Source organism: Sinohyriopsis cumingii, chromosome 16 (assembly GCF_028554795.1).
Source record: "Sinohyriopsis cumingii isolate HCF-2022 chromosome 16, ASM2855479v2, whole genome shotgun sequence".
NCBI lineage: Eukaryota > Metazoa > Mollusca > Bivalvia > Unionida > Unionidae > Sinohyriopsis > Sinohyriopsis cumingii.
Genome location: NC_142976.1, coordinates 4,426,215 through 4,451,817, shown reverse-complemented (window position 1 = coordinate 4,451,817; position 25,603 = coordinate 4,426,215). Strand labels below are relative to the sequence as shown.

The 25,603-nt window shown below is 35.7% G+C and overlaps 1 protein-coding gene across 3 annotated transcripts in view; it reads right to left on the bottom strand.

The window, feature by feature from the left end:
• Positions 1-25,603, bottom strand: part of LOC149779850 (CKLF-like MARVEL transmembrane domain-containing protein 4) — a 25,821-nt gene extending 218 nt beyond the window's left edge. The window contains exons 1-5 of one of the 3 annotated variants that reach the window (XM_089936277.1): positions 25,529-25,603; positions 14,733-14,873; positions 10,446-10,634; positions 630-728; positions 1-145 (exon numbers count right to left, since the gene is read on the bottom strand). The exon at positions 1-145 is cut by the window's left edge and continues 218 nt beyond it. In XM_089936277.1, the coding sequence (XP_089792403.1) occupies positions 1-145; positions 630-728; positions 10,446-10,634; positions 14,733-14,873 (574 nt within the window). In that variant the 5' untranslated portion in view covers positions 25,529-25,603. Of the gene's footprint in view, positions 146-612; positions 729-10,445; positions 10,635-14,732; positions 14,874-20,756; positions 20,858-25,528 lie in introns of those variants that run through there. The other 2 variants (XM_089936276.1, XM_089936278.1) reach the window with 2 other exon arrangements.

The window sequence follows — 25,603 nt, the reverse complement described above, 5'->3', positions numbered from 1 at the left end:
CGACCGCAGCACTGAATACTGGTGGATCTTCGTTCTCATGGCCTCGAGACTGCGATGATGAAGATTGACGTCGTTTATCAAAAAATCTTTTCAACTGCCAACCGCCGTGCCCAGCTATGACGATAAGGCAGAGAAAACCAAATGCCTGGAAAAGTATATAGTATATACTATGTTTTAAAGCACAAAACAACCCCAAAATCTCTCTCTCTCTCTCTCTCTCTCTCTCTCTCTCTCTCTCTCTCACACACACACACACACACACACACACACACACACACACACATATATATATATATATATATATATATATATATATATATATATATATATATATATATATATGCGTGTGTATGTGTGTGTGTGAAGATCTATCATATGATATATTGCAATAGCCATGTTACCATTCTATCTCGAATCTTTATTTCTAAATATGGTGATCCGATTCTATGATTTTTGGACCTATCAATATTTTTGGAAAAGTATTTGATATCTGAGCTCGAGATTTCGTCCTCTACTCACCATTTGGGACTTTACTTTTGTAACGTTATTTTTGATTGGTTGAGAGAAATATTAAGCTCAAATAGACAGTCAAACGTTTTATGATCTACTTGCCAAATATTCTTCCTTACCGCTCCTGCTTTGTATGATTCCTGGTAGCACGAGTGGGCTGCTAATACAGACGACGAGATCAGGAAGTTGAAAGTATAAAACCCGCACCAGATCAACTCCTGAAAATGTAACCTCAAGATTTTAAGCTGACTGTTTTGGAACATTATTAAAAATATGTACAGACTCTACGTAAGTGCACTAAATCTAAATTGTTTGTAGAAAAAGCAATGTACGTCTGTTTGTCGTCTATCGGGAACACTTAGGCAACCAGGGAAGTGTAAATATGTTACCGACAGATCAAGACTTGCAATGTTATTATTGCTTACTTGCAATTTTATTATATTTTTACTTATCATGCGAATCGTTTACACTGGGAATATAGATGTTAGATACTGATTTTTCCTGACAAATATTCTGAAACTTATATATATATATATATATATATATATATATATATATATATATATATATATATATATATATATATATATATATATAATTGTACATATTTGTAAAACGGAAAACAAGGTGCATGATGTTAGAAAATTTTTCCACCAGTAACCGTAAATGCCTCGGTCATTCCTCTCATCCGAATCAAACCGCTTCTGTTGTTGTTGTTGTTGTTGTTGTTGTTGTAATTGTTGCCGATCGTTTTGATTTTGATAATGCCTGCACCCCCTTCTTTTATTTTGCCAGACACGATTAATACAAAGCTCTGATGCCATTAAGTTCGGCAAGATTTGATGTAAAACGCATGCGTTTTTTTTTTTAGGGCAATCATTTACATGTCTAACTGTTGACCAGTCACAGGAACAGATTTTATCTCTCAACTCCGTTTCTCTTTAGTTGTTGATGTTGTTCAAAGCGTCTTCTTCCTCCCTCCGAATTTGTAAAATATCTCGGCGACTCTTCTTGCACCTTTTAAAATCATTGTATTCTGACGATGGTCCTGCGTATGACATCAGAAAGTCCTGTGGTTAGCAAGATCGAATAAATCAAGTTCGACTCACAATGAAATAAAGGCGAGTGATGGTGGTGATTGGGGTTGTAGTATCTCTGTATGACATCAGAAAGTCCTGTGGTTAGCAAGATCGAATAAATCAAGTTCGACTCACAATGAAATCGGGCGAGTGATGGTGATGATTGGGGTTGTAGTATCTCTGTAGGAAGAAGGGGAGACTGTAAGACTACCCCCTTCACCTCAATTGAATGGCGTTACTCCTCAGCCCGGTCATGGGACAGTACGTATTGTAATGTGGCGGTGTTGTTCGTAAAAATGCTATTTTGTACACTGACTGAATCACGAGACAAATAATTCTGCGTTCTGATTGGTTGGTGTTCTCGACTGTCAAAGAGGGACGTGCCACAATAATTTGCGTACCAGAAAGACGTGCTACGATTGACTGCGTGCAATAAAACAATTCAAGCTATTTCTTTCCTACATAAGATGAAATTTTCACCTAAATCTATTCTCAAAGAATCAACATGTTATCCATCGTATCGTGTTTCACCATCATTCAGAGCATGCTGGTCAACTCATTCTACTAAGTCTACGTCAAGACAAAGTGGGTTATCACAGAAATAGCAGAGACGGCTATATTTGCCAGATGGTTGTACATTGAGCGACAAGGGTGTTTGAGACGAGAATTCGGGTACAGACTCCTGGAAAGAAGTCCGAGACCACGCAGAGTCATGTTGTGTCATTCCAGTAAACAAGATTTGTTGACATATGTCGTCAATTCAAGATCTATTTTCAGGATCCTTCTATTTCGATCAGGACAAGAACAATATCAACATCGTGCTATCTTCACGCTTTGTTGTCCTTTTCTGTGGGTGTTTGTATGTGTGAGGTGTGAGTGTTTGTCTGTAATGACGAGGGTTGTTCATCATACTAGAGAATACAATTCGCCTCTATGCTTTTATTTGTAAAGGTAGATGAATATTGGTATGGATGAATATGTGTCTGTAAGAGTGGGTGGTTGTCTTTAGGATGGGTGTTTGCTTGTACGGGTGGGTGGTGGTCTTTAATTAGGTGTCCGTCTACATAGATGTTTATCTCTCATTAGGGGTCTTTGTCTCTCGAGTCGTGTGTTTGTCTGTACGTGTGTGTGTGTGTGTGTGTTTCCTTTCCCTCCCCAATTATCATCAATACAGACACATATTTTAAGTACCCATAGTAACCAACACTGTTACTAATGTAACCCTGTTTATTCGTTTCATATACACGACGGACTTCGGAAGACATGGCTCTGCCTTTGTACGACATCTTTTTCACATTTCTGCAGTTTTCTTTAACAGTAGCAACAAATTTTGACGTTTTTTAATACTGGTTTGTAAAACTTAATGAAAATTCGTAGCTGATTTTTTTAAAAAGTATGTGGCCGTATTGTTTTCAGGTATTGAAACGGTCAGAAAAATGAAGGAAAGCTCGTACACACCAGGGTACAAAATATGTGTGGAGTCCAGGTGTAAAATGTTCAGTCTTTTTTACTGCCTCGATGTCGCAATACTGTCTTGTAATCGTTTCAAAATGCTCATATTAAAATACAAGCATCACGTGCAGACAGTAAGGCAAATCAAGGGAATCAGGAAAAAAATCTCTTCTTGGCAACTAGCATTAGACACCGGATGCCAATGAACTGGTTACAATATCAGCTTTCATAGCAACCGAAGTTTGACACTAACAGTAAACCAAACTCTCACAACGACTTTATTTGTTCAAACCATGATTTATACTAGTATTTAAAACATTTGAAAGGTCCAAACAATGTATGTCATTGCATTGATCATTTAACTGGTACTTATAGAGTATTCGGGCATAAGGAATGTAATTATTTAAATTACTTTCACACACAATTCATACCACTTTTTATTCACATTTTATCAGGTATTGGTTTTATTCTAATTAAAGTATGGTTACAAATGAACTTGATATGGAGGTACAAATAACACCAAATAAGGCCGCAAAATTTATTTCATTCTGAGACAAAAGCTTTTGAAAAAAATATTAAAAGGAAATGACGGATGAAGGACGTTATTTGAACACTTTAGTGGCTCTAAGAAACCAAGTTACCAACAATAGGAAACGTTTTATTTCAGCAACAGGTCATGGAGTTAGAACGGTGACTACTAATATATAACAAATACAATGTACTTTTTAAAATTCAATCTATTGGTAATCTTCACCAGTATTACGCAAAAGTACTTTAATATTGTGTGCTATTTTTTAACAAATTAGAAATGTTTGCCTACAAAATTTAATATCGATTTAAATCACAATTATTGTGAGCCAGTTTGACTCAATAATTTGAGTTATTGTTTGAATATGTTTTGCTTTTAATCGACTCTGGTATGAAAGAAGTAATTTGTATGATATCTAGCAGATATACTGAATCGAATCATATCTATTGTACCAATGATGCGGAAAGTGTCATGCTGGAATAGGTCAAGGTCTAAGTATTTCATCATGTACGTATGTGGTAATAATCTTTATGAATTTTCCACGTGTCAATTTATGCCTGTCAGAAACTTACGATGAGGAAGTAATGATTATCCATCATAACGAGAAAAAAATCAATTATTACAGACTTGCCAACTGTGCGAAAAAGGTCGACAGATCAGAGAAAGAAACAAAACCATGACCTACGTTATTATGTACATTGAAAAACAGAGATAAACTGTGATTTATCATAAAGATTTTGAAACTAAACGTTCAATAGGATTAAAGCTAACAAACCATACTTTGAAGAATATTAGTTAAAATCCGTACATTAAAATAAAAAACAAATTTAGGACAGAAAGCAAACAACGTTTCAAACAACAACAACAAACCTGTTATAAACTAATCAATAGCTCTGTAATTGGAAAATTTACGTAACAGAATAAGTATAAAACAATGTTCAGGTGTACAATAATAAGTTCGAAGATCAGAAAGACCTATAATTTGCAAACCGGACAATAACATAAATGAATTTGGTTTAAGTAAATAATCATATTGTTTTATAAAAAAAAATCATATTACGAAACCTCTATACAAAGGAATTAGAGTGTTAGAATTGTCAAAATATCTGATGTATACATGTTACTTTAACAATCTAACAACATATGATGTTAAATATTAATGACAGACGAAGATTCTTTAAGCATTCATGTTAAACGGGTAACTTTTAGCACGACATGAAAGAGGATGACACAAGTGATTGCAAGAAAGACATCAACATAGTTTTAATAAAGAAGAAAGTTGTTGAACTATTCAAAGATTAAACTAGTCAATAATTTAGTGCAGGCATGTGTAACCTACGGCCTGCGGGCACTTAAGGGTCCGCGATCTGAATTTATCCGCTTATGTATGTCACAGAGTGTGGCTCTAAAATTCGCTTATCTGGAGGAAGTCACACATGTCTGATTTAGTAGTTTCAGAAGTAAGCTTTGTTCCTATGGAACTGATAGACATGCAAGACACATGTGAACACTGCATTTTTATATGTACAAGACTGTTTAATCAGAGCCTAAATTCACTGGAAATCAATGTTCTATATCATACCAGCATGAATTATGTAATTAATGTGCATAGGCTAGCTTTGTTTATTTAGGGCAATATATAAGGGATAAGAGGCAACAGTACAATGATAGGCATATGGTATTTATAATGACAGGCCTCAAGGACACTCGTTTTCTTCGGATATATAGTCACATGGATGCACTCGATCCGCATAAATTACTTCGTGTGATAAATTGCTGCCGGCCAGCCGATCCTATGGAAGCCAATTTTGCGGTGGTCTTGGTAACAAAAAGAATGAGTAGCAAGTCCTGCTGGGCAGCTTAAGTTTTAGACATGTGGAGTACATTATGTATTTTTATGCTAATGAAAAAAAAGAAAAGAAACCAATTGAAAAATAAATAGTTGTAAATTGTTTCTTATGACCGCTCGTGAATCTGGCCGATATGAAAAGATTAAAATCATGCGTTTAATCTGCGTACATTAGACACTTTTAACTCAAAATAAAGATTCTTATTCATCTATGCGAAGTTGTAAATTGTTTCTTATGACCGCTCGTGAATCTGGCCGATATGAAAAGATTAAAATCATGCGTTTAATCTGCGTACATTAGACACTTTTAACTCAAAATAAAGATTCTTATTCATCTATGCGAAGTCGTATGATTCGCAACTTCCGATCCCCAACGCCAACATGAGGTATTTGGATGCCTGGAAGCCACGAGAGACTAACGAACCAAACTCAGTCAAGGGAAAAATAACAATTCAAAAGGAATACCATACTATCAAAAGAAAACAATAAAGTTCCAGAATTCACTTGGAATATTGAACATGTACATAGCGGATGTATGCTAAGGCCATAACAATAATAGTACAGTTATTTCAGCTCAGCATCGCGAATGAAATCCGAGACTGTAGCGAATTTTCACAATAAAGCCTCCCATGCTGTAGATAAACACCATTTGTATTAATTTGTATCAATATACCCAGCAAAACTACTCGTTCGATATTTGGTGATAATGAGTGGTCTGTGTACATGTAATCAGTCATGTTACCCCTGGAGTGTCAAATCAAGCCTTATACAATGATAATCTGTAAAAATGATCAATAACAGTTCCAGTTTCAAGGTCTCAGTTTTTGTTCTTCGGTAAAGATCCCTGAGGAAGGATTTACCAACATGTTTTGCTCTCAAGGTTAGTAACTGAACTTATAGCAGCAACATAAATAATGAGTTTATCTGTCGCTAGATTGCAGCTCTTTTCTGGAGCAGTTTCTTTTATTTTCTTATACATTATCTATACTCCTGTTAAACTCAATTGTGGTGAATCAAATATTATCCAATTCGTAATTAGGGTAACCGCATTATATCATTTCACTGGTTATTTTTGTAATGCAATGGTAGATCTAAAATCCTGAACAAAGAAGAAAAGTATACAGTGGACAGTGTTTTGCTAATATCTGAACGTCACGTGTTATACTAAAACAGTTTGTAAACTGTACATATTATAGCTTCATCATTTAATTTAAAAGCAGCATCACCACCATAAGAAATAGTCACGTCTTTAGCGAATATTCTACCTAAATTATTAACCACTGTGTTGTTAGCACCGTCTTTCAGTTATTTCTTTAAATTATACGAATACTACCAGGACAAACTACAGCACTATGAACCAGTCACGACATTACCACTTGCAGTGTTTGTGTAGGTTTAATATTTTGGAGAGTTTGTGTGACACAAGGAGGTTACGGAATAAAGTGCTTGGCACTTGTAGTGTTTTTGTTGCTGCTGCAAACACACTTAGTATTTAAATTATTTTGCGATTTATTTTATTTAACAACTACAAATACTAATGAGTATTACAATTGTTAAGATATGTCCCCATAATTGACCCGTTTATCAGAATGTGACTTAATAGCAATACGTTTATGTTGCTTAGGATTTCTGTAATTGATTCAGTACCAGTAGAAGAATATCGAGACACAGCATTTTCCAAATGATTTCCATACTGATTAAACACCATTGTTCTCTCAATCTTCCATTATGTGTTCTAATATCTTGATTTTGTTCTTGTGACTGCGGTTTTCTTCTGAAATTATGATCATGCCTAATTAATGCTTTACATGATCTATTTTAGGTCATGTCTAATTAATTCTTTAAATGACGTCTTTTGGAACACGCCTAATTAATTCTTTATATGATCTATTTTAGGTTATGTCTAATTAATTCTTTAAATGACGTCTTTTGGAACACGCCTAATTAATTCTTTATATGATTTATTTTGGATCCTGTCTAATTAATTCTGTATATTATCAAATCTAATAATTCCTTATATTATCGCTTTTGGATCATGTCTAATTAGTTCTTTATATGATCGCTTTCGGATCATGTCTAATTAGTTCTTTATATGATCGCTTTCGTATCATGTATAATTAATACTTTATATGATTTATTTTGGATCGTGTCTAATTTTTTATATGATCTCTTTGGGTTGATGTCTATTTCTTTATATGATCTCTTTTGGATCATGTCTATTTCTTTATATGATCTCTTTTGGATCATGTATAGTTGATTATTTATCTGATCTCGTTTAGATGATGCCTTATTAATTCTTTATCTGATCTTTTTTGGATCAAACCTTTGAAACATGTTATTTTCTGTAAGAGCTAGATCGTCGGCTATTGCTCCGCTTATCACTGCCGCTGCCATCCTCCATTTAACGGTAACACAATTCTCTTAACTCAGTTAAATCTTGTGCAACGCGACGCTTGTAAAACAATAAGCATCGTGGTATTCGTTTGGTTTTCTCATGCAACTCTTGTCAGTATTGATCGTTTTCATCATTTAGTGTTATATTTCGAGCAATAATTTTTACACCCATTTTCATTTTTTACTGCTGTTTAAATTTGAACCAATTTATAATGCGAAATTCTTTTTAAAGTATGCATCTGTTTCTGCTGCAAATCTTTGTTCAAAAGCATTTAACCCTTTTCGTGTTCGTTCAATCTTTTCATCTAATCATTAATGCTACCTTGCACCAAAGCGATATTTTTACCACTCAACTCTAATTAATCAGTACTACCTTGTACCAAAGCGATATTTTTACCACTCACCTCTAATTAATCAGTACTACCTTGTACCAAAGCGATATTTTTACCACTCAACTCTAATTAATCAGTACTACTTTGTACCAAAGTGATATTTTAACCACTTCTGGAACGAGCAACTCTAATTAATCAGTACTACTTTGTACCAAAGCGATATTTTTACCACTTCTGGAACGAACAACTCTAATTAATCAGTACTACTTTGTACCAAAGCGATATTTTTACCAATTCTGGAACGAACAACTCTAATTAATCAGTACTACTTTGTACCAAAGCGATATTTTTACCACTTCTGGAACGAACAAGTCTAATTAATCAGTACTACTTTGTACCAAAGTGATATTTTTACCACTTCTGGAACGAACAACTCTAATTAATCAGTACTACATTGTACCAAAGCGATATTTTTACCACTTCTGGAACGAACAACTCTAATTAATCAGTACTACTTTGTAACAAAGCGATATTTTTACCACTTCTGGAACGAACAACTCTAATTAATCAGTACTACTTTGTACCAAAGCGATATTTTTATCACTTCTAGAACGAACAACTCTAATTAATCAGTACTACTTTGTACCAAAGTGATATTTTAACCACTTTTGGATCGATAAAAACAATATTGTATCTGTTTGTGATTATTTTAGATGGTTCTGTTCTTGCACTAAGATCGTATTTTAAAGATGGCAAGTCAAATCGTTTCATTTTGTGACTTTTGCCTCTTAAATCATTGAAAAATAAATCGTAAGTAGTTTTCACTGACTGTATCGGCCTTGCATGATAGTTATTTCTCTTTTTATGTCATCTATCATATCAGCTATTTCTGTTACATCATTCTTCTTTTGCAATTATGACAAACGTGTTAACGACCACCTTGTTATTAAAGTTATTAATACTCTGTGGTATAATTATTCATTCAATTTTTAAATTCTTGCTTGTTTTGCATCAGTTCGTTGCCTAAATCATTTCGCAACTGTTCCAGTTTGTATCGTGAAATTCCATAGTTTTGCATAGATTACTTTCTGTGTTCCATGTTACTTTCTAATGCCTTCATTCCAGATTTTATCCGTTTGTTCAATTAGTTGTAAATGTATTTTTTCTACTCTTTCTATTATTATTTGCAATACTTGCATAGCGTTATATAAAGTATTAAACCACTTCTTGAATTAGTACTGTCATTCTAACATCATACTCTTCCAATATGTTTCTGTAAATTCTGAAATCTGGCACTTCTTTCATTACCACTACATTCAAAAGATGGTTTATTTCTAAATAAATTTTCTATGTCTTAATATATTTCAAATAACTATAATCCAAAATCTTACTGATTACCAGTTCGCGTATTTACAAACTGTCTAATAGCTGTCTCATTTAATTATACTGGACCATTTCAACCAATAATGTGGCATTTATTAATGTTTAAATATTTGATTAATGCCTGATCTATAATCGTTTACAGTATTTTCTTTCCCACCGATTTAGGCCTCTTTCACAAGGACCTCGAAATGACATTTATGTTTATATGGCAACTTTTATTATGCTCTATACTATGACTAAAAACCTCACATTACAGACATTCCTAGCACGTCTGTAAGTTTTGCATCTTCATCTTCATGCTCATATTTAATCTGTATAATATTCCTTCCCGTTTGTATTGACCATTATTAATGAACGAAATAAAATTACAATGAAAAACATTTTAATAATCATACTTAAGTTCGTGGTTTCCCTGTCAAAATATGCAGATGGGAAGGTATTTAAATTTGTGGAGTAACCTCGATAATAAACCCCAAATGAAGGATTAAAAAAAACCACAAAACTATTAGAACAACCTCCTGTTAGTCCTAATTCTCCATCTGTTCCTGCACTTTCTTCTATTCTTGCTCCTCCTACTGAAAGCGAATCACTTTTATGTTATTTAAAAAGTTCCTGACGTATGTTAACAATATTTTGTTTCAGTTAGCAAAAATGCGACAGTAGCATCATTGCAATGAAACGTTGATATTATAATAATCTGATTGTTGAATACAACTGGAATAGTTGCTTTTGTATTTTGGTGATAATTTACTGTTTTCTTTATTCTTGCCTAAGTTGGCTTTCCGTATTACTAAACTTTCACCCTGCGGGAGAGAGAGAGAGAGAGAGAGAGAGAGAGAGAGAGAGAGAGAGAGAGAGAGAGAGAGAGAGAATGGTAGCCAGTTTACAATTGTGATAAATAGTGATGCCATACATACCCCAATATCCCATCTAATAACGCCGAACTTTTTGAGCACACCAAGGACATTCAATAGATACCAGGTCCCAGAAATGAAAAAACAGGAACCAGACACAAAGTCGAAGTAGCTGTATGTTTTCCCGTAGAGAAAGTCACATGTCTCTATGTAGGAGGCTGACACGATTATAAGACCCAACAGGGACAGAATCTGAATCAAATTTGAAAAAGTGGAGAAAATATACCCAAGCGAAGGATTTCCAAACATAAGAAATGAATGAAGAAGTCTTATGCCACATTAACACATATCTATCTATCTACTTATATATATATATATATATATATATATATATATATATATATATATATATATATATATACTTTGTAGAAATCTCGTCCATAAAGTCGATCGCTAAGATCACGTCAACAACTATTCAGGTCAAATACACCACGCGTTAATTTGAATGAAGATCACGTACAATTCAAGTGAAAATATGAATGCATTTGTCCTGTAGAGTTACACCCTGTAACAATGTTTTTTGTTCCTGGGTAATTAGTGTTATTTTGTAATTGCTTATGCCAGAAAAGTATAGAAAAGTATTCCCCACAAAGTTTGCTTTGTTACCAGGACAGTGATATTTTGAAATTTAAATATTTTCGAGAACATTCCAGATAGATTCAGTGCTGAGTAAACTTGGCGTAACTTTTATAACTTTCTAGATCTTTCTAGTAATATCAATAGTAGTATAAATACAGGGGCCTTAAGCCCAACAATTCAGTTGAGTTCCAGCTGCCTAAGTGGATACATATCTGCATTTTTCTGACAGACGCATTTCGCTACGTCTGCAAGACAAGAGAGAAAAAGTACTCCGTTGAAGCATCTGCTAAGACATGTGAGGCCTACAAGGCATATTTGCATATTTCCGCATGCCTGTCGGGGATCAAGACAAACCATGGGCACCTCATTTCAACTGCGAAGACTGCAAATAAAGTATAGAATGTAAGATGGACAGTTGTTGCTTGGAATTTTATGTTCTAAAACTTGTTAAAATTGTTAAAATTGTAAGTTTTAATTTTAAATGTTTTACAATTTTCAATGTTATTAAAAAATATATCATATACGAAAAACGGTGCGAGAATCTCTTACACATTAGGCTTGGTGAAATAAATGTATTTTTGAAGGATGGTACAGAGGGGTAAAGAAAGCCATGACAATCGCTATCCCAAGAATTTGGCGGGAACCCAATGAACACTCAAGCAACTGCTACTTCTGTATGGTGGACCCTTCTGAACGTCGGACTGGCAAGAATGCACCTGCTACCACGTATCCGGACCTTCCTTCATCCATCGCCCCTGTGCCACACTGCCTTGAGCTCCCCGTACCCACTCCTTCGGAGAGAGAGCAGCTATATTTAGAAGAAATCAGCAAGTCAGAGAGCGAGGAAGACGTTGTAGATCTAGATGCCTATTTCAGAGGTGGAGCTGAGGAAAAAAAAACCATTCTACCCCAACCAAAAAGACATAAACGACTTGATCAGAGATCTTGGTCTCACCAAGTCCAATGCCGAGCTTTTGACGTCTGGGCTCAAGTAGTGGAACTTGTTGGATGAAAGTGTTCAAGTCGAAGATCAGAGGAAGCGTCAGCAAACTTTTCCAGCTTTTCATCCGTCAAGATGGACTCTGCTTCTGCCACAATATGACTAGTCTGTTCGAGGCATTCGGAATCGCCTGCAACCAGAATGAGTGGCGCCTCTTGTAATCTCATCCAGAGCCTCAAAGCCGTGCATCTCCATATTGGGAACAAGTATCCGTCTCTTCCTCTGGCTCACTCTGTGTACATCAAAGAGGATTACAACATCATCAAGATCATGCTGAATGCCTTGAAGTACGATGAGTACTCCTAGGATGTCATTGGAGAGTTCAAAATGGTGGCATTCATGATGGGTCTCCAATGCGGTTTTACCAAATTTTCCTGCTATATTTGCCTTTGGGACAGCAGGGACACCAATACCCACTACCACAGGCAGGACTGGCCACAGCGAACCGAGTTTTCTGTGGGGAGGAACAATGTCGAATGGGAGCCACTGGTGGACCTCCGTAAGGTGCTGGTGCCACCACTGCACATCATATTGGGCCCTGTGAAACAATTTGTCAGAAAAGCAGTCGGCAGCCTTCAAGTACCTTCAAGACTTCTTCCCTAAGCTGTCTAAGGCAAAGGTCAAAGCCGGTGTCTTCGCCGGACCACAGATAAAGACGATCCTGGAGTGCAACGAATTCCCCAAGAAGCTCACTAGTAAGGAGGAAGAGGCTTGGAACAGCTTTGTCGCAGTGATTTGGGGCTTCCTGGGCAACAACAAGGCCGAAAACTATGTAGAGCTGGTTAAGACTGGTGAAGAACTACGAGACAATGGACTGAAGGATGTCCCTCAAATTCCATGTCCTTGATGCGCATCTTGATAAATTCAAGGAGAACATGGGAGGGTACTCGGAGGAACAAGGCGAGCGATTCCACCAGGATATACTGGACTTTGAACGCCGCTACAAAGGACAGTATAATGAGAACATGATGAGAGACTACATTTGGGGGCTGATTCGTGAAAGCGATTTACAGTATAGTCATAAATCTCGAAAAACTACTCCTAAATCTTGTGTGATCATTTTTGTATTACTTTAGTATAAATACATGTTAGTTTGGATTCATATGTTTTTTTTTCTTCTGAATTTATGTAAATGAAAAGACACAAATTTGCTCGTTTTTTTCATTAGGAATAGACAAATTTCAAAATATCACTGTCCTGGTCACAAAAACAGAGTTTGTGGGGAATAATGGCCATGTTCTATACCTTTTAGGGATAAGCAATTACAGAATAACATTTACTACCCAGGAACAAAAATTGTGTTACATAGTGCTATCATCCTAATGGTTGATTGGTTTAATAGTTTAGGAGGTCATAATGGACTGAGTTATTTCAAAATAATATACGATTTAATTGCTTGAGAATCTTTTAGTGAATCAGATTCTGCTGATTGGGTGTGTATATGGGATCTATATAATCGGAATACACGCAACATATATTCTATTCTTCCGTCTATGCCAGTTCTGTAAGAGTCGTTGAGAAGAAATAATTTGTTTTTGTAATATTGGTTCGTTGGATTTAGCACAGTGGTAATTCTTTACTATAGACATTAAGTTCCTATTGGATTAAATAAATATTGTAAGGACTTCAGTGATATTCTACATTTACGGGATTACCTTAAAGTAAAACATTTCGATTTAGAACTGTGATTTTTCAATGGTGATAGAATGGTAGCATAAAAACACCTCATAACCTTCTTTCAGAATATCTCTGGCCAGTTTCCAGACGGGAATAAAATTTATATTAAAATTTAGGACAATATTTTGGGGATTAATATACTATAAGCTATTTTTAATTATTTTACTTCGTTTACTCTAAATTTTAGGGAAATAAATTTATCTTTTGGAAAATTTAATGCCTGTTAGGTTTATCTTTTCTTGATACTTATGTTAGATATATTCCGTTTTAGCACGACTCGTTATGACACAATTCCACTTATAACGCGATGGTACATGGTTTTCATTTTTCATTTAGAGTGACCTCTCTTTTTAACATCCCAAATACGTGCTCTCGGAAAAGCGCATTATTCGTATCCCTAGCAGAGTTTTAATCTCAGCACTGCGTTTAATTTTGCCTTAATTTCAACGTGAACCGTTTCCGCCATATTGGCATATATACAAATCAAAACTGAAGTATATTTGATTTCGATGAACTCGGCGAACCAAACAAACGATATATGATCAAGTGGTTAGTTAAAACGGATGACATTGAAATTTCAATGCACATATTCTGTGGGAAAGTTTTTCAATTTCTTTTTAACGCGATCCCGCTTATACAGCGATGTTATTCTTTGGACCCGAGCATCGCGTTATAATGGTTTTCTAAATTACATCTCTCTCTCTCTCTCTCTCTCTCTCTCTCTCGCTCTATATATATATATATATATATATATATATATATATATATATATATATATATATATATATATATATATATATATAATCCAACAGGTTTGACGCATCATGGAATATATATTTTGTCATCACTTAACACTACAAGGACATATATTCTGCAACACCGTGAATGGCTCTGATATTTGCAAAATTACTGACATTGGGCGTTACATCAGGATAAGGACATTAATAGATTTTGGTATGCGTTTTGAATGGATGAGATAATTAATCTTGAATGATGGTGTTTTGTTTCTTCACTGACTGTTTTTGTATACTTACGATCTCAGCTGCCATAATTATTCCTATGATGCTTTTGACGAACGACACGTCTACATAAATACATTTGTACAGCTGCTTCATATCTGTGTCACTGTTTGCGACTGCACCGCCGACAGCCTGACCGGGTTCCTCTGCCTTCATCTGCAACAAGTGTGCTCTATTATTTCTTATGCAGAGAGATGTATATGTTTTATTTCTTGGAAAGGTTTCTTCAAGTCAAGTTAGGCTAATATTTCTTAACAAAAATATTGTATGTAGCATTTATCTTATATATATATATATATATATATATATATATATATATATATATATATATATATATATTGCTCTGCTAATATATACCTACCAACCTACCTACTTACCTACCTACCTATTTATCCATCCATCCATCCATCCATCATCTATCTATCTATCTTACTAACTATCTATCTATCTATCTATCTATCTATCTATCTATCTATCTTACTAACTATCTATCGATCTATCGATCTATCTATCTATCTAAACTACAACATTCGTCTATCTTTTGCATATTAAACAAAAAAATGAGAGGGCTGTTTAGAAAACAAGAACAAGAATAACAACAACAAGAAAAACGAAAAGAAAACAAATCATAACAAAACAAATACAAGATAACGCAGGAACAGAAAATGACGTCATTAAAACATGTCCACTATGTTAACCGGACGGAAGGAAGAAACTACATCCAAATAAAACATAAGCATGAAGAAAAGGTACACATGAAAGCTGGAAAGGCGATTGTGATCTTATAGAGAGAACACTGAGAAACTTGAAGCTGGTTGCATTACATCTAAAACAAGATATAAAACAGATACGAGGAAAAAATATCTACAAGTTATTTTGTAACATTTCCAACAAGTTGATGAATTGTTAAAGAAGTTATGAAGAAATGCGTCCTTCTCTTGAATTTTGTTCACAGAAGTCAAAGCAATTGTGCCAGCTAAAAATGGATTAAGCATCCTTATGCAATCTCGCCCTGCCTTCACACAGTCCCAACGATGTTTCAAACTGATGTAGAATAGTCTTGTTTCAACATCACATCAGTGAGAACGAACTGAATGCACTCTTAAAATATCAAAACTTATATATTTCTTTTTAGTTATTATATTCAGAAAGTTTATTCGGTATGGCACATAGGTTGTAAAACCATCATCATTAGCTGCTTCTGGAAAAAAATGTCTAAGCAATGTTAATGGAACCAGTCCTCCCTCATATCGCACTGAATTTAGCTTAACAACATTAGACAACACCTATAAGATAAAAAACATATAATGATATGATTACAAAAACAAACACCATGAAATTAGAAAACATTATATAAAAAAATGCTGAGAATATTTAAGGTAGGAAACATTATTAGGTTTTTAAGTTTGTGTTTGCAGTCGAAATAAGTGAGCTTTGACAGCACTATTGAATGGGATCACTGTGTCTTTGTGTCCAAGTTCAGCGGGCAATTCATTCCACGTTTCTGGGCCCTGGTATGCAAAAGAACGCTGTCCATATGACTTTGTTTTCATAGTGGGAATAATGAGTATACGATTGTATACTCAGGGGAGCGTAAGTATCTTGCTGGTGTGTGCACATGGGTGAGGTCGGATAGGTATGTTGGACTAGAGTCCGACAGTAAAACGTAGCACAGAGAACAAATTTTGTGTTTGATTCTGGATCGAATGGATAGCCAGTGTAGGGTACAGAGCAGCGAGGAGGTGTGCTCTGATCGTGGATACTCTACGTATGATCCAAACAGCTGTGTTTTGAACTTTCTGAAGTTTCTGGAGCAGATATTGAGATAAACCAGACAGAATTGAGTTACAATAGTCCAGTCTTGAAAATACTAATGAACACACAAGTGTTTTAGTGGCACCAACTGAAATATATTTGCGAATTGAGCTGATGCGTCTGAGCTCAAGATATGCAGCCTTGCATATGTTCATGACATGTTGGTGCAATGTGAGAGTACTGTCCAGAGTAACATCTAGGTTTCGTACTGATTGTGTGAATTTAATGTTGGTGTTGCTGATATTTATTGTTTGAGGTAAAGGATGTGAATGAGAAAGTCTTTGTGTTGTGATCAGAATGGCATCAGTTTTATCATCATTCATCTGCAGCTTGTTACATGTCATCCATGATTTCACATCACAAATGCACCTCTCTACACCTTGGATGGTAGCATCAACTTCAGTTGGGTGGCTAGATTTGTATAATTGGGTGTCATCAGTGTACAATTGGTGAGACACTGGATGATGATCTATGACACTTGAGAGTGACTGAGTGTACAGAATGAACATAACAGGTCCAAAAACAGACCCCTGTGGAACACCACAACATAGATCAACTGAGCGGGAGTGTATTCCATTTGCAGATACATTTTGTGTCCTGTTGACAAAGTAGGACTTGAACCACAGTAAGGCTGTATCATGAATGCCAAATACATGCTGGAGACTGTGAAGTAATATATCATGGTCTATTGTGTCAAATGCTGCAGACAAATCAATGAGGGTGAGGAATGTAGTCTTTCCGATATCCAACGCAGAGAGAATGTCATTAACTACTTTTAGAAGAGTAGTTTCAGTACTGTGGCAAGAGCTATATGCAGATTGTACATTGGTAAAAAGACTGTTTGAATTTAGATGAAATACAAGCTTGGATAGAACAACCTTTTCTAAGATTTTTGATATGAATGGGAGATTAGAAACTGGGCGGTAGTTCTTTAAATCGTTATGGTCTAGTGTTGGTTTCTTCAGCAGAGGCTTTACAATGGCAGTTTTGAAAAATGATGGGAACTCCCCGGATGAGAGAGATGTATTAATAACATCAGTTAGTGAAGGCAATACTGGATCTAAGCACTTAAGCAGCAGTGATGTTGGAATTGGATCAAGTTCACATGACTTTGGTGCACTCTTCATCAGGATTGTACGTACGAAATCCATAGAGACAGGTTCAAATGCTGCTAATGGTTGCCGCTCAAATTCTGTATTCCAACTGTATGGTGACGACGAGTCAATTGAAATTGTGGTGTCAAGCTTATCTCTAATGGTTTGTACTTTGTCACGGAAGAAATTTGCAAACATGTCCGGAAGATCGACTGGAGAGAAAGTAGTTGGAAGTGGTGTAGATATGTTCCTTGACGTTAGCTTGTTAGTAATCTAGAAGAGCTCTTTGCAGCTGGAACTTTCCATGATCATAGTAGTGTAGTGGGCTGATTTCGCTGCATGGACTATATTTGTGACATTTTTAAATATTATCCAAAAGGGCACATTTCTGACTGAAATTGCGTTTCTCAGCGTCCCACTACCAATTCGTCACTAGACGTCATGGCGTAAGCAAGTGCTTATGACGTCATGAGTACCCAGTTGGAGACTTATCGGCATAGTAGTATTTCATGATAGTGATAAGTCTATTTATCAAAATTTTAGTTTTTTAAATCTGATTTTAGGGCCATTTAGAAGGTATAGTTAACATAGTCCTTTGATGAGTATTGAAAGTCTCCTTCAGCCTTAGCTTTTATATTGTGAACGATTGGTGATATGGTACTTTTTTCATAAAACATCGCTCATTATGTTCACTCGGTTTACTTGTGCAAATGAAGTGTATAAAAATCAATATGGAAGTCCAGTATTTGAGCCAGTAACTATGACTTATCTTTATTCTTTATCCCCGTAATGTATTAATTATTTAAATCGACTTGTGTTTTATATAATTTATAAGTTGCTTCTTTTAGTTTTTGAACTTCTATTGATTAAATATATATAAGATACACTTATGATTAAAACACGATAGACGGTTTAAATGAAGAAAGTAGAGCAGTACAAACACCGCACGATTAACTACTTGAACAATGAATGCGTAGCCATTCACATACCGGCTAGCATATTGAAACGAGTTGGAATATGAATGAAGTTAAATGAGGAACCAGCAATTTCAGTTCATCTAAGCCTTTGTTATAACTTAATTAATACAGCTACCGACCATACAATTGTTTTAATCATCCATGTCTAACTTTCCACTTTCTGTTGGTTCATGGACTACGTTTGACCATCATGCAGAGGTCCAGAGACATCATCACATGACACAGGCGGAAATCCGCTACGCTCGTTTGCTCTCACGAATTTCTGCTGATATCTTTCTACGATGGTAAATCAATCAATCAATCAATCAATCAATCGAGAGAGAGAGAGAGAGAGAGATGTACTGGCTGGGGATGGGGAGACTTTGTATCAAATTGTGATCCACCCATGGCGCATTAATACGCATATATAAATACTGTTTCAACATTAGGTTATATATATAGTATGCACGCTGTATCAAAGAGGTACGACGAGATGTATACATTTTCATTAAAAGGAAACGAGGCTTGCCAAGTTTCCTTGTAAATAAAAATTTATACAACGAGTGATCTATCATCGTTACAGCGTACATAATATACATATATTCTATTTATATCACATGCAAATACATATATTAGCCCTTTGAACGGAGTTAAGATTTACTACAGGCAGCTGTGTATTGACCGAGGGCATGAACTCCTCACCCACCCCCCCACCCCCCGAGTATGTTTGCTGCAAAATGTAGTTCTATGCCTTTTGTGGCTATTCACAATCACCTTTGCATATTAATAAGTTGATTTCTTTTTTTAGTTTCTAAATTTATTCACAATGATTAAATCAATATAAAACACACTTACGATTTAAACATGAAAGATGGTTTTAATGGAGAATGTAGAGCGCTATAAACACTTTGTTAGCAACGCCATTCACATGAACGCTAAGCCATTGACGTACTGGCGCATGGAAATTAATGCGGAATAGAAACTAAGCCAAATGACGAACCAAAAGATAGGTAAATAGGTAATTAAAATATTTTAATATATTTACAGTTGATCTAATTCATTATTCTGCTTTAATAACTGTACTAGCGATCATAAAACTCTCTCTCTCTCTCTCTCTCTCTCTCTCTCTCGGCTTTTAAAGTGCTAGTAGAAAGCGATTTGAAAAAACAATACGCATATATAAATATGGATGCAACATTAGGTTACGTTTCAACAGTCGGCTATCGCTTCTATATTCTCTAAACCTGTGAAGAATTTGCACTGACTGATCATTAGCGATATAATAACGATAATAAATATTAATAACGCCCATCTTCTAAAAGAATTAGTATTACTACACAATTTCATCGAAATACAACACACACACACACACACACACACACACACCCCTCTCTCTCTCTCTCATGCATAAGGTAGAGAATACGGGAAAGTATGAGGAGTAAAAAATAAAAATAAAAATAAACTTGAATGAAGTAACCAAGAAGAACATGAACGTTCGTACCGTGTGCACGTTCCATAAGATTTTAATACAGTGTTCACAATGCCAATGATACAATGTTGCAATAGCTTTTTTGGTGGTGGTGGGGGGGATTGTACGGTATATATATATATATATATAGGTTAGGATGGCGACATATACTGTAATCTATTTCAGGCTTTGTTTTTATTGTTTTTTTTCTTCTTCTTCATATTCTATAAAACCTATCAATAAGGTTCTACAAATAGATTATTTAATATTAGAATGTCCAAAGGCCACTCTACCCCTACGAACATAATCTTTCTTTTTCACTTCGCTGTTTGATAAGGCAGCATAAACATCGACCAAAACGGAAAGATAGGGATGGGAAATAAATGCTTTGATAGTAAGTCTCTCCAACCCCGACCACCACATCTCTCTCACCCCCCCCCCCCCAGAAACATGTGAAAAAAACGAGCTTGACGGATTTGCGTCTATGTCATGCGAAGATGTCACTGAACCTATGACTGATGCCAAAATTTAGCCACACGAAGCAACAGGAACGAGAAGTTATAAAACGAAGATATAAACAAATGTATTGTCCGTAGCTATGTTAATTAAATCATAACAATGACTTAGATGTAGGCGACATAAATTCTGCACGAAAACACTTAGGGCCATAAGCACAAATCAACGATACCCTGGTACAACAACTTACCTTGTGTATGTATTGAGATCTCTGGCCCTCCACTCCCCCTTCAACCGTTTACAAACATGTACCGAGATATCCTGTATCAAGCGGAGTGATACTGATAACAGTAGTACCATTATTATATACCCGCTCATCTGATCCGCGTGCATTCTTAGGTATAGTGCGGGCGATATATTTCACACTATGAAGCGAAGCTAGCATGATCATTTTGTGTGTGTGTGTGTGTGTGATTTATAGCTTTAACAATTTTTCAGTCATATCGCGACAATGTCTGCAGTGTGGCAGTTTATATTGATGTCTAGCACTAGGGCATCATGCCGCAGAGATGTAACATCATGTCTCACCCAGTCACATTATCCTGACACCAGGCAGACCAGTCTAACACTAACCTCTTAACGCTGAGCGCCTAGCGAGGTAGCTGTTATGTCTTTGGTATGACTTGGCCGCTCTAACCACTGAGCCACCGGAGAGGTCAGGCTCATTCTTAAGTCCACAGGGAGAGAACACTACATTGATGACAAATGAAAATGTTTCTCGCCTTTTGTGATAGTTACGCAGACTAAAACATATTCTGATAAAACTCCCAGCTTACAATGATATGATTTCATACAGCTGTTACACTTTTGCTTTGCAAGTCTGCGGTTTCAGGTTTGATCCACAGAGACAGCATGTGCAAGGAATAGTGGTTGCTCATCAGTTATCAATATCTTATTGCTTTCTTTTTTTTTTTTTCTCCGCTCTTCTTCATGTCGGAAAGCGTCTCACGTCACTATCTCAGTCATCTATTATATCTGGCCAGAGAGAATAGGTGTACTTGTACAATAAAGTTTGTAATTCAATAGTACCTATAATGGCACGTGTATCTGACTATGTCTTGCATGTTATATTTAACAAAATATACCTCCGTTATCTGGTCTGTCTATACAGATGACTAGGGTATATTTATACAGCTGATAACGATAACGTGTGTCCCGAAACAAGTATTCTGATAACGTATATACCTTCACAAACAGTCGACTATATGCTCGAGTGAGATACCCGAGATAGTGCAAAGTGGGGTAACAAAAAGGGGATTAGTAGTGAAATCGATTATACCTTAGTGCACCAGTTGTCTGTGTCATTATCCTTTGAGTCTCGAAGCCTACGAAATCACTAGTATTACACGAATAGGTTATTAATTATCAAAACTTATTGGGCCCTAGGTCATATGGCATAGGATGTCGAATTTGCGAGGGTATTCTAAGCCACGCGGTACTCTAAGCCACATGAACGAGAGTCCAATATTATTTTAATAATCATTCGCAAATTGGTAAGTTATAAGCAGACGAACATCCAGCAAGACGTGCAAAGAAAAGAGTCTTATAACATGATGGGTTTTGAAAATACCACGACGTTTCAACAAGCAATAAAATATATGACCATATACATTTCCTGCAACTTTGGAATGAAAGATTGAAGAATTAATTGGATTTCAATTGTCCGCAACTTTTGATACATTGCTGTTAGTGATGACGCGTTATCTATTAATTGTGGCATTATGAAGTTATTATTTAGGAGTTTTAATGTTGCTTTTTTCTGTTTATCGTGGTTGAAACTGTCAGCTGCCGAATCACGTAGAAGCAGTTCTAAGCTTTCATAATTGCAATTCTCTATCATTCTATTAATTCCTTAATTTGTTATTACTTTAAAAAATAGTTCGTATCAGATTAAGAGCCGTATTTCAGTGTATGAATACTTGTTGAGTGCTTCTGGTACGTAGCTGTTGAGAAAACAGGGGATTCTTCATTAACAACGCAATAGCTGCGGCAACATGCAACAATTCCACCAATGATTGGTGATCTAAAGGTTTTTAACTTTCCACAGCAGGGTCTTAATATTTATCTAAAAGGGCACATGTATTTAGATTAGGAACTCAATATTGAAAGCAAAGTTGGACATATAATTTACCCTAGAATTTGATGCTTTCATGGACGAATTCCACTTCATTTGACCGATTCAGAATTGTCTAGATTCCAGATTCTTGAGTAACCAGTTTTATTTTCTTCAGGCGTTATTTGCTGTGTGATTCAGCAACATACAGTTTATACCACGATGCTAGGATCGAGTGCTGTACCGCTTTGGGGAGGCGTCGTGAGATCAGGAGGAATAAAGAAAAGAAGATAAAGATGACACCATTTCTGAAAGACATTATACGTGTAACTTTGAACGTTATCAAAGGACAAAGGCTCACCTTAGTTTCGTACAAGAAAGGATGAAACACCATAGCTGGTACCAACAACGTATACATCATTTACCTCCAAATCCTTATGTTATTGTGATTTCCCAGTTTCGACAAGAAATAAAATCGTTGAAGGGTCCAACCGATTTGTATGAAACAGAAATATCGCAACTGTATGGTTACGCATTGAAACGTCTTCATCTCTTTAACTCATTCCAGACGAAAGTGCTACACCTACTCTTAGAGATTTAAAGACCATCATGAAAATCGTAAAACAAAAGTCACCAAGACAGACTCGGTCACAAAAATGGAAGAGGAAGAAGAAGACACGCGATGAGTGTTTCAAACTCCGTCTGTTCCAATACCAAAATGTCCTATTTCAACTTCCTTGTTGACACCTTCCCCTGGTCACAGCATAGAAGAAATAAAAGCTTGGGTGAAAAAGATGATGTATACAACTTCTTCAGTAGAACCAAAAAAAATGAAAGGAGGTAAGACGTACGTGAAAAGAGAGAGAAAAAAGCAAACACTTAACAACGACCGGCTCCTACTCATCGGGCTTGCCAGACACGTCAAGCCTGATCCAAATCACAATGATAGAAGAGTAGTGTCGGCGAACAGTGGGGGACGTATTTTGATGAGTATTCACTGATACACTTTTAGCAAGCATTTACTACAATCCTGTAAATGGCTCTGTTTACCGAGGAGTTAAAAATTGTATCTTGATGCTGAAACCAAACTTACATGTGTACGTTTAACAGAGGCGCGACGACGGTTACAAGAACAATCGACGTACACGTTGCATAAATCCAGAAGTCAGTAGTGGATGTCATTGATAATCAATGTATCATGTATGGCAGCGTACAATCAAGGTTACACATACTTCGTTTGTGTCATCGATGTGTTTTCAAAATCATCTCGGGTCGTTCCTTTGGCTTCTAAAACAGGATTTGAGTTAGTACGAACATTAAAAAATTAGTCTAGAAATAAAATGGTCATTGCCCTCTACGATTACAAATAGACATATGCACAAATGTCTGAACCTAGCATTTCAAAAACAAATAAGAAAGGCATATCCATTTTTTTCACCAGCAAGAATCACGAACTGAAGGCACCTATCGTGGAACATTTTCAAAGAACATTATAAGAACGTATGTGGAAATATTTTACACATCAACACACTGAAGTACATCAATTATGTTAACTCGTCTCATTAAAGGTTACAATCAATCGTACCATCTTATCATCGGAAATGCACCAGAAGAAGTGACCCTCGAAAACTAAGAGGTGCTGTTTGATCGATTGTTTGCAAAGTCAACTTCTACCCCGAAGATTCATTGAAAGTTAACGATCCGAGGCTGGGTTCGTATTGTAAAATCCAATACACCTTTGCCAAAGTTTTTTTTTATAACTAAGTTTAAAAGCGAATTGCATGCTCAAAAAGAGGCTGCTTTGACGTAGGAAAAAAAAAGTTTTTTTTATTATTAAAAAAACGATGTCATGAACAAAAGCCTAAAGAAGCCCTCATGAGGGCAGGCAAACATGTTTTACTTAAAACTGGACAAGACGTTTTGAGTCGCCGAGACACCCATATTAATTCACTTTACGCCTCTGGCCAAGGCTTTGCTCCATTTTTTATGCCAGAGCAAGGACCAGACAAAATAGTCGTGGAAATTGAAATTATTAATCGAGTTGAATAACATTCAGCTTTTGCTGGCCTTGGCGAGCAAAAGCTGGACATTATTCAACAAGTTTCATAAAATTTAATATTAAATCATTACCCATTTGAGATTCGTTTTATCACAGTTTTTATTTCAGTGGAAATTATTTAGATAGAAAGAAGAATGAATAATTTTATTCATTCTTACAGACGGTGCACCTTTCAATTGTTGTGCATAAAATATAGTCCCAAACAAAGTTGAACTAGTAAAAGAATGTACTTTTTTTTTACAAACTATAAATCAAAGAAAAGGCTTCCATCCGAATAAAAAGAACATTTTATAACCATTAAGTCATTCTGCAAAAGAGAATGATCAATGCGATGTGATGTCACATTGTTTGATACGGTACACAGTAGGCCTAGAGTACCCATAAATGTCACATTCACAACTAAACATTTACACTGTTGCGATTTTCATGTGAAATAGGATTATTAAGTGCAGAAATGCCCATATTTACTGTAATGCATTTGTCGCCGGATATTTTTAGTATATTTGATTCGGAACAATAGACTGTACAGAATAGTAATTAAATTTGTGTCGGATTTGCATCCCATATATACTGCGTAAATATGCTGTGGTTAGATAAAGTTCTGTCAGTTGGGAGACTCATTTATGTCCACATTTTTCTGTTAACAGAGGTGAGTTTATTTACTTCTGTAAGTTAACATTTACACCACGCTTGTATTTAGGTTCTATTTTATATCTATGTTATAGATATACCGCCCCCTCTCCCACTCGCTATCAAATGAGCAATACCCTTAGTTTTACTTATTCTTTGTTATTGTCTTGTAGATGTACGCCATTTTTCTTTTGACGATATCATACATGACATAACAAACCCCTGTAGCTGTAACATATCCATATTCAGACAGCCGAGATAATTTTTCCTCAATTTCCTTTCGCTAGTCGAGTTT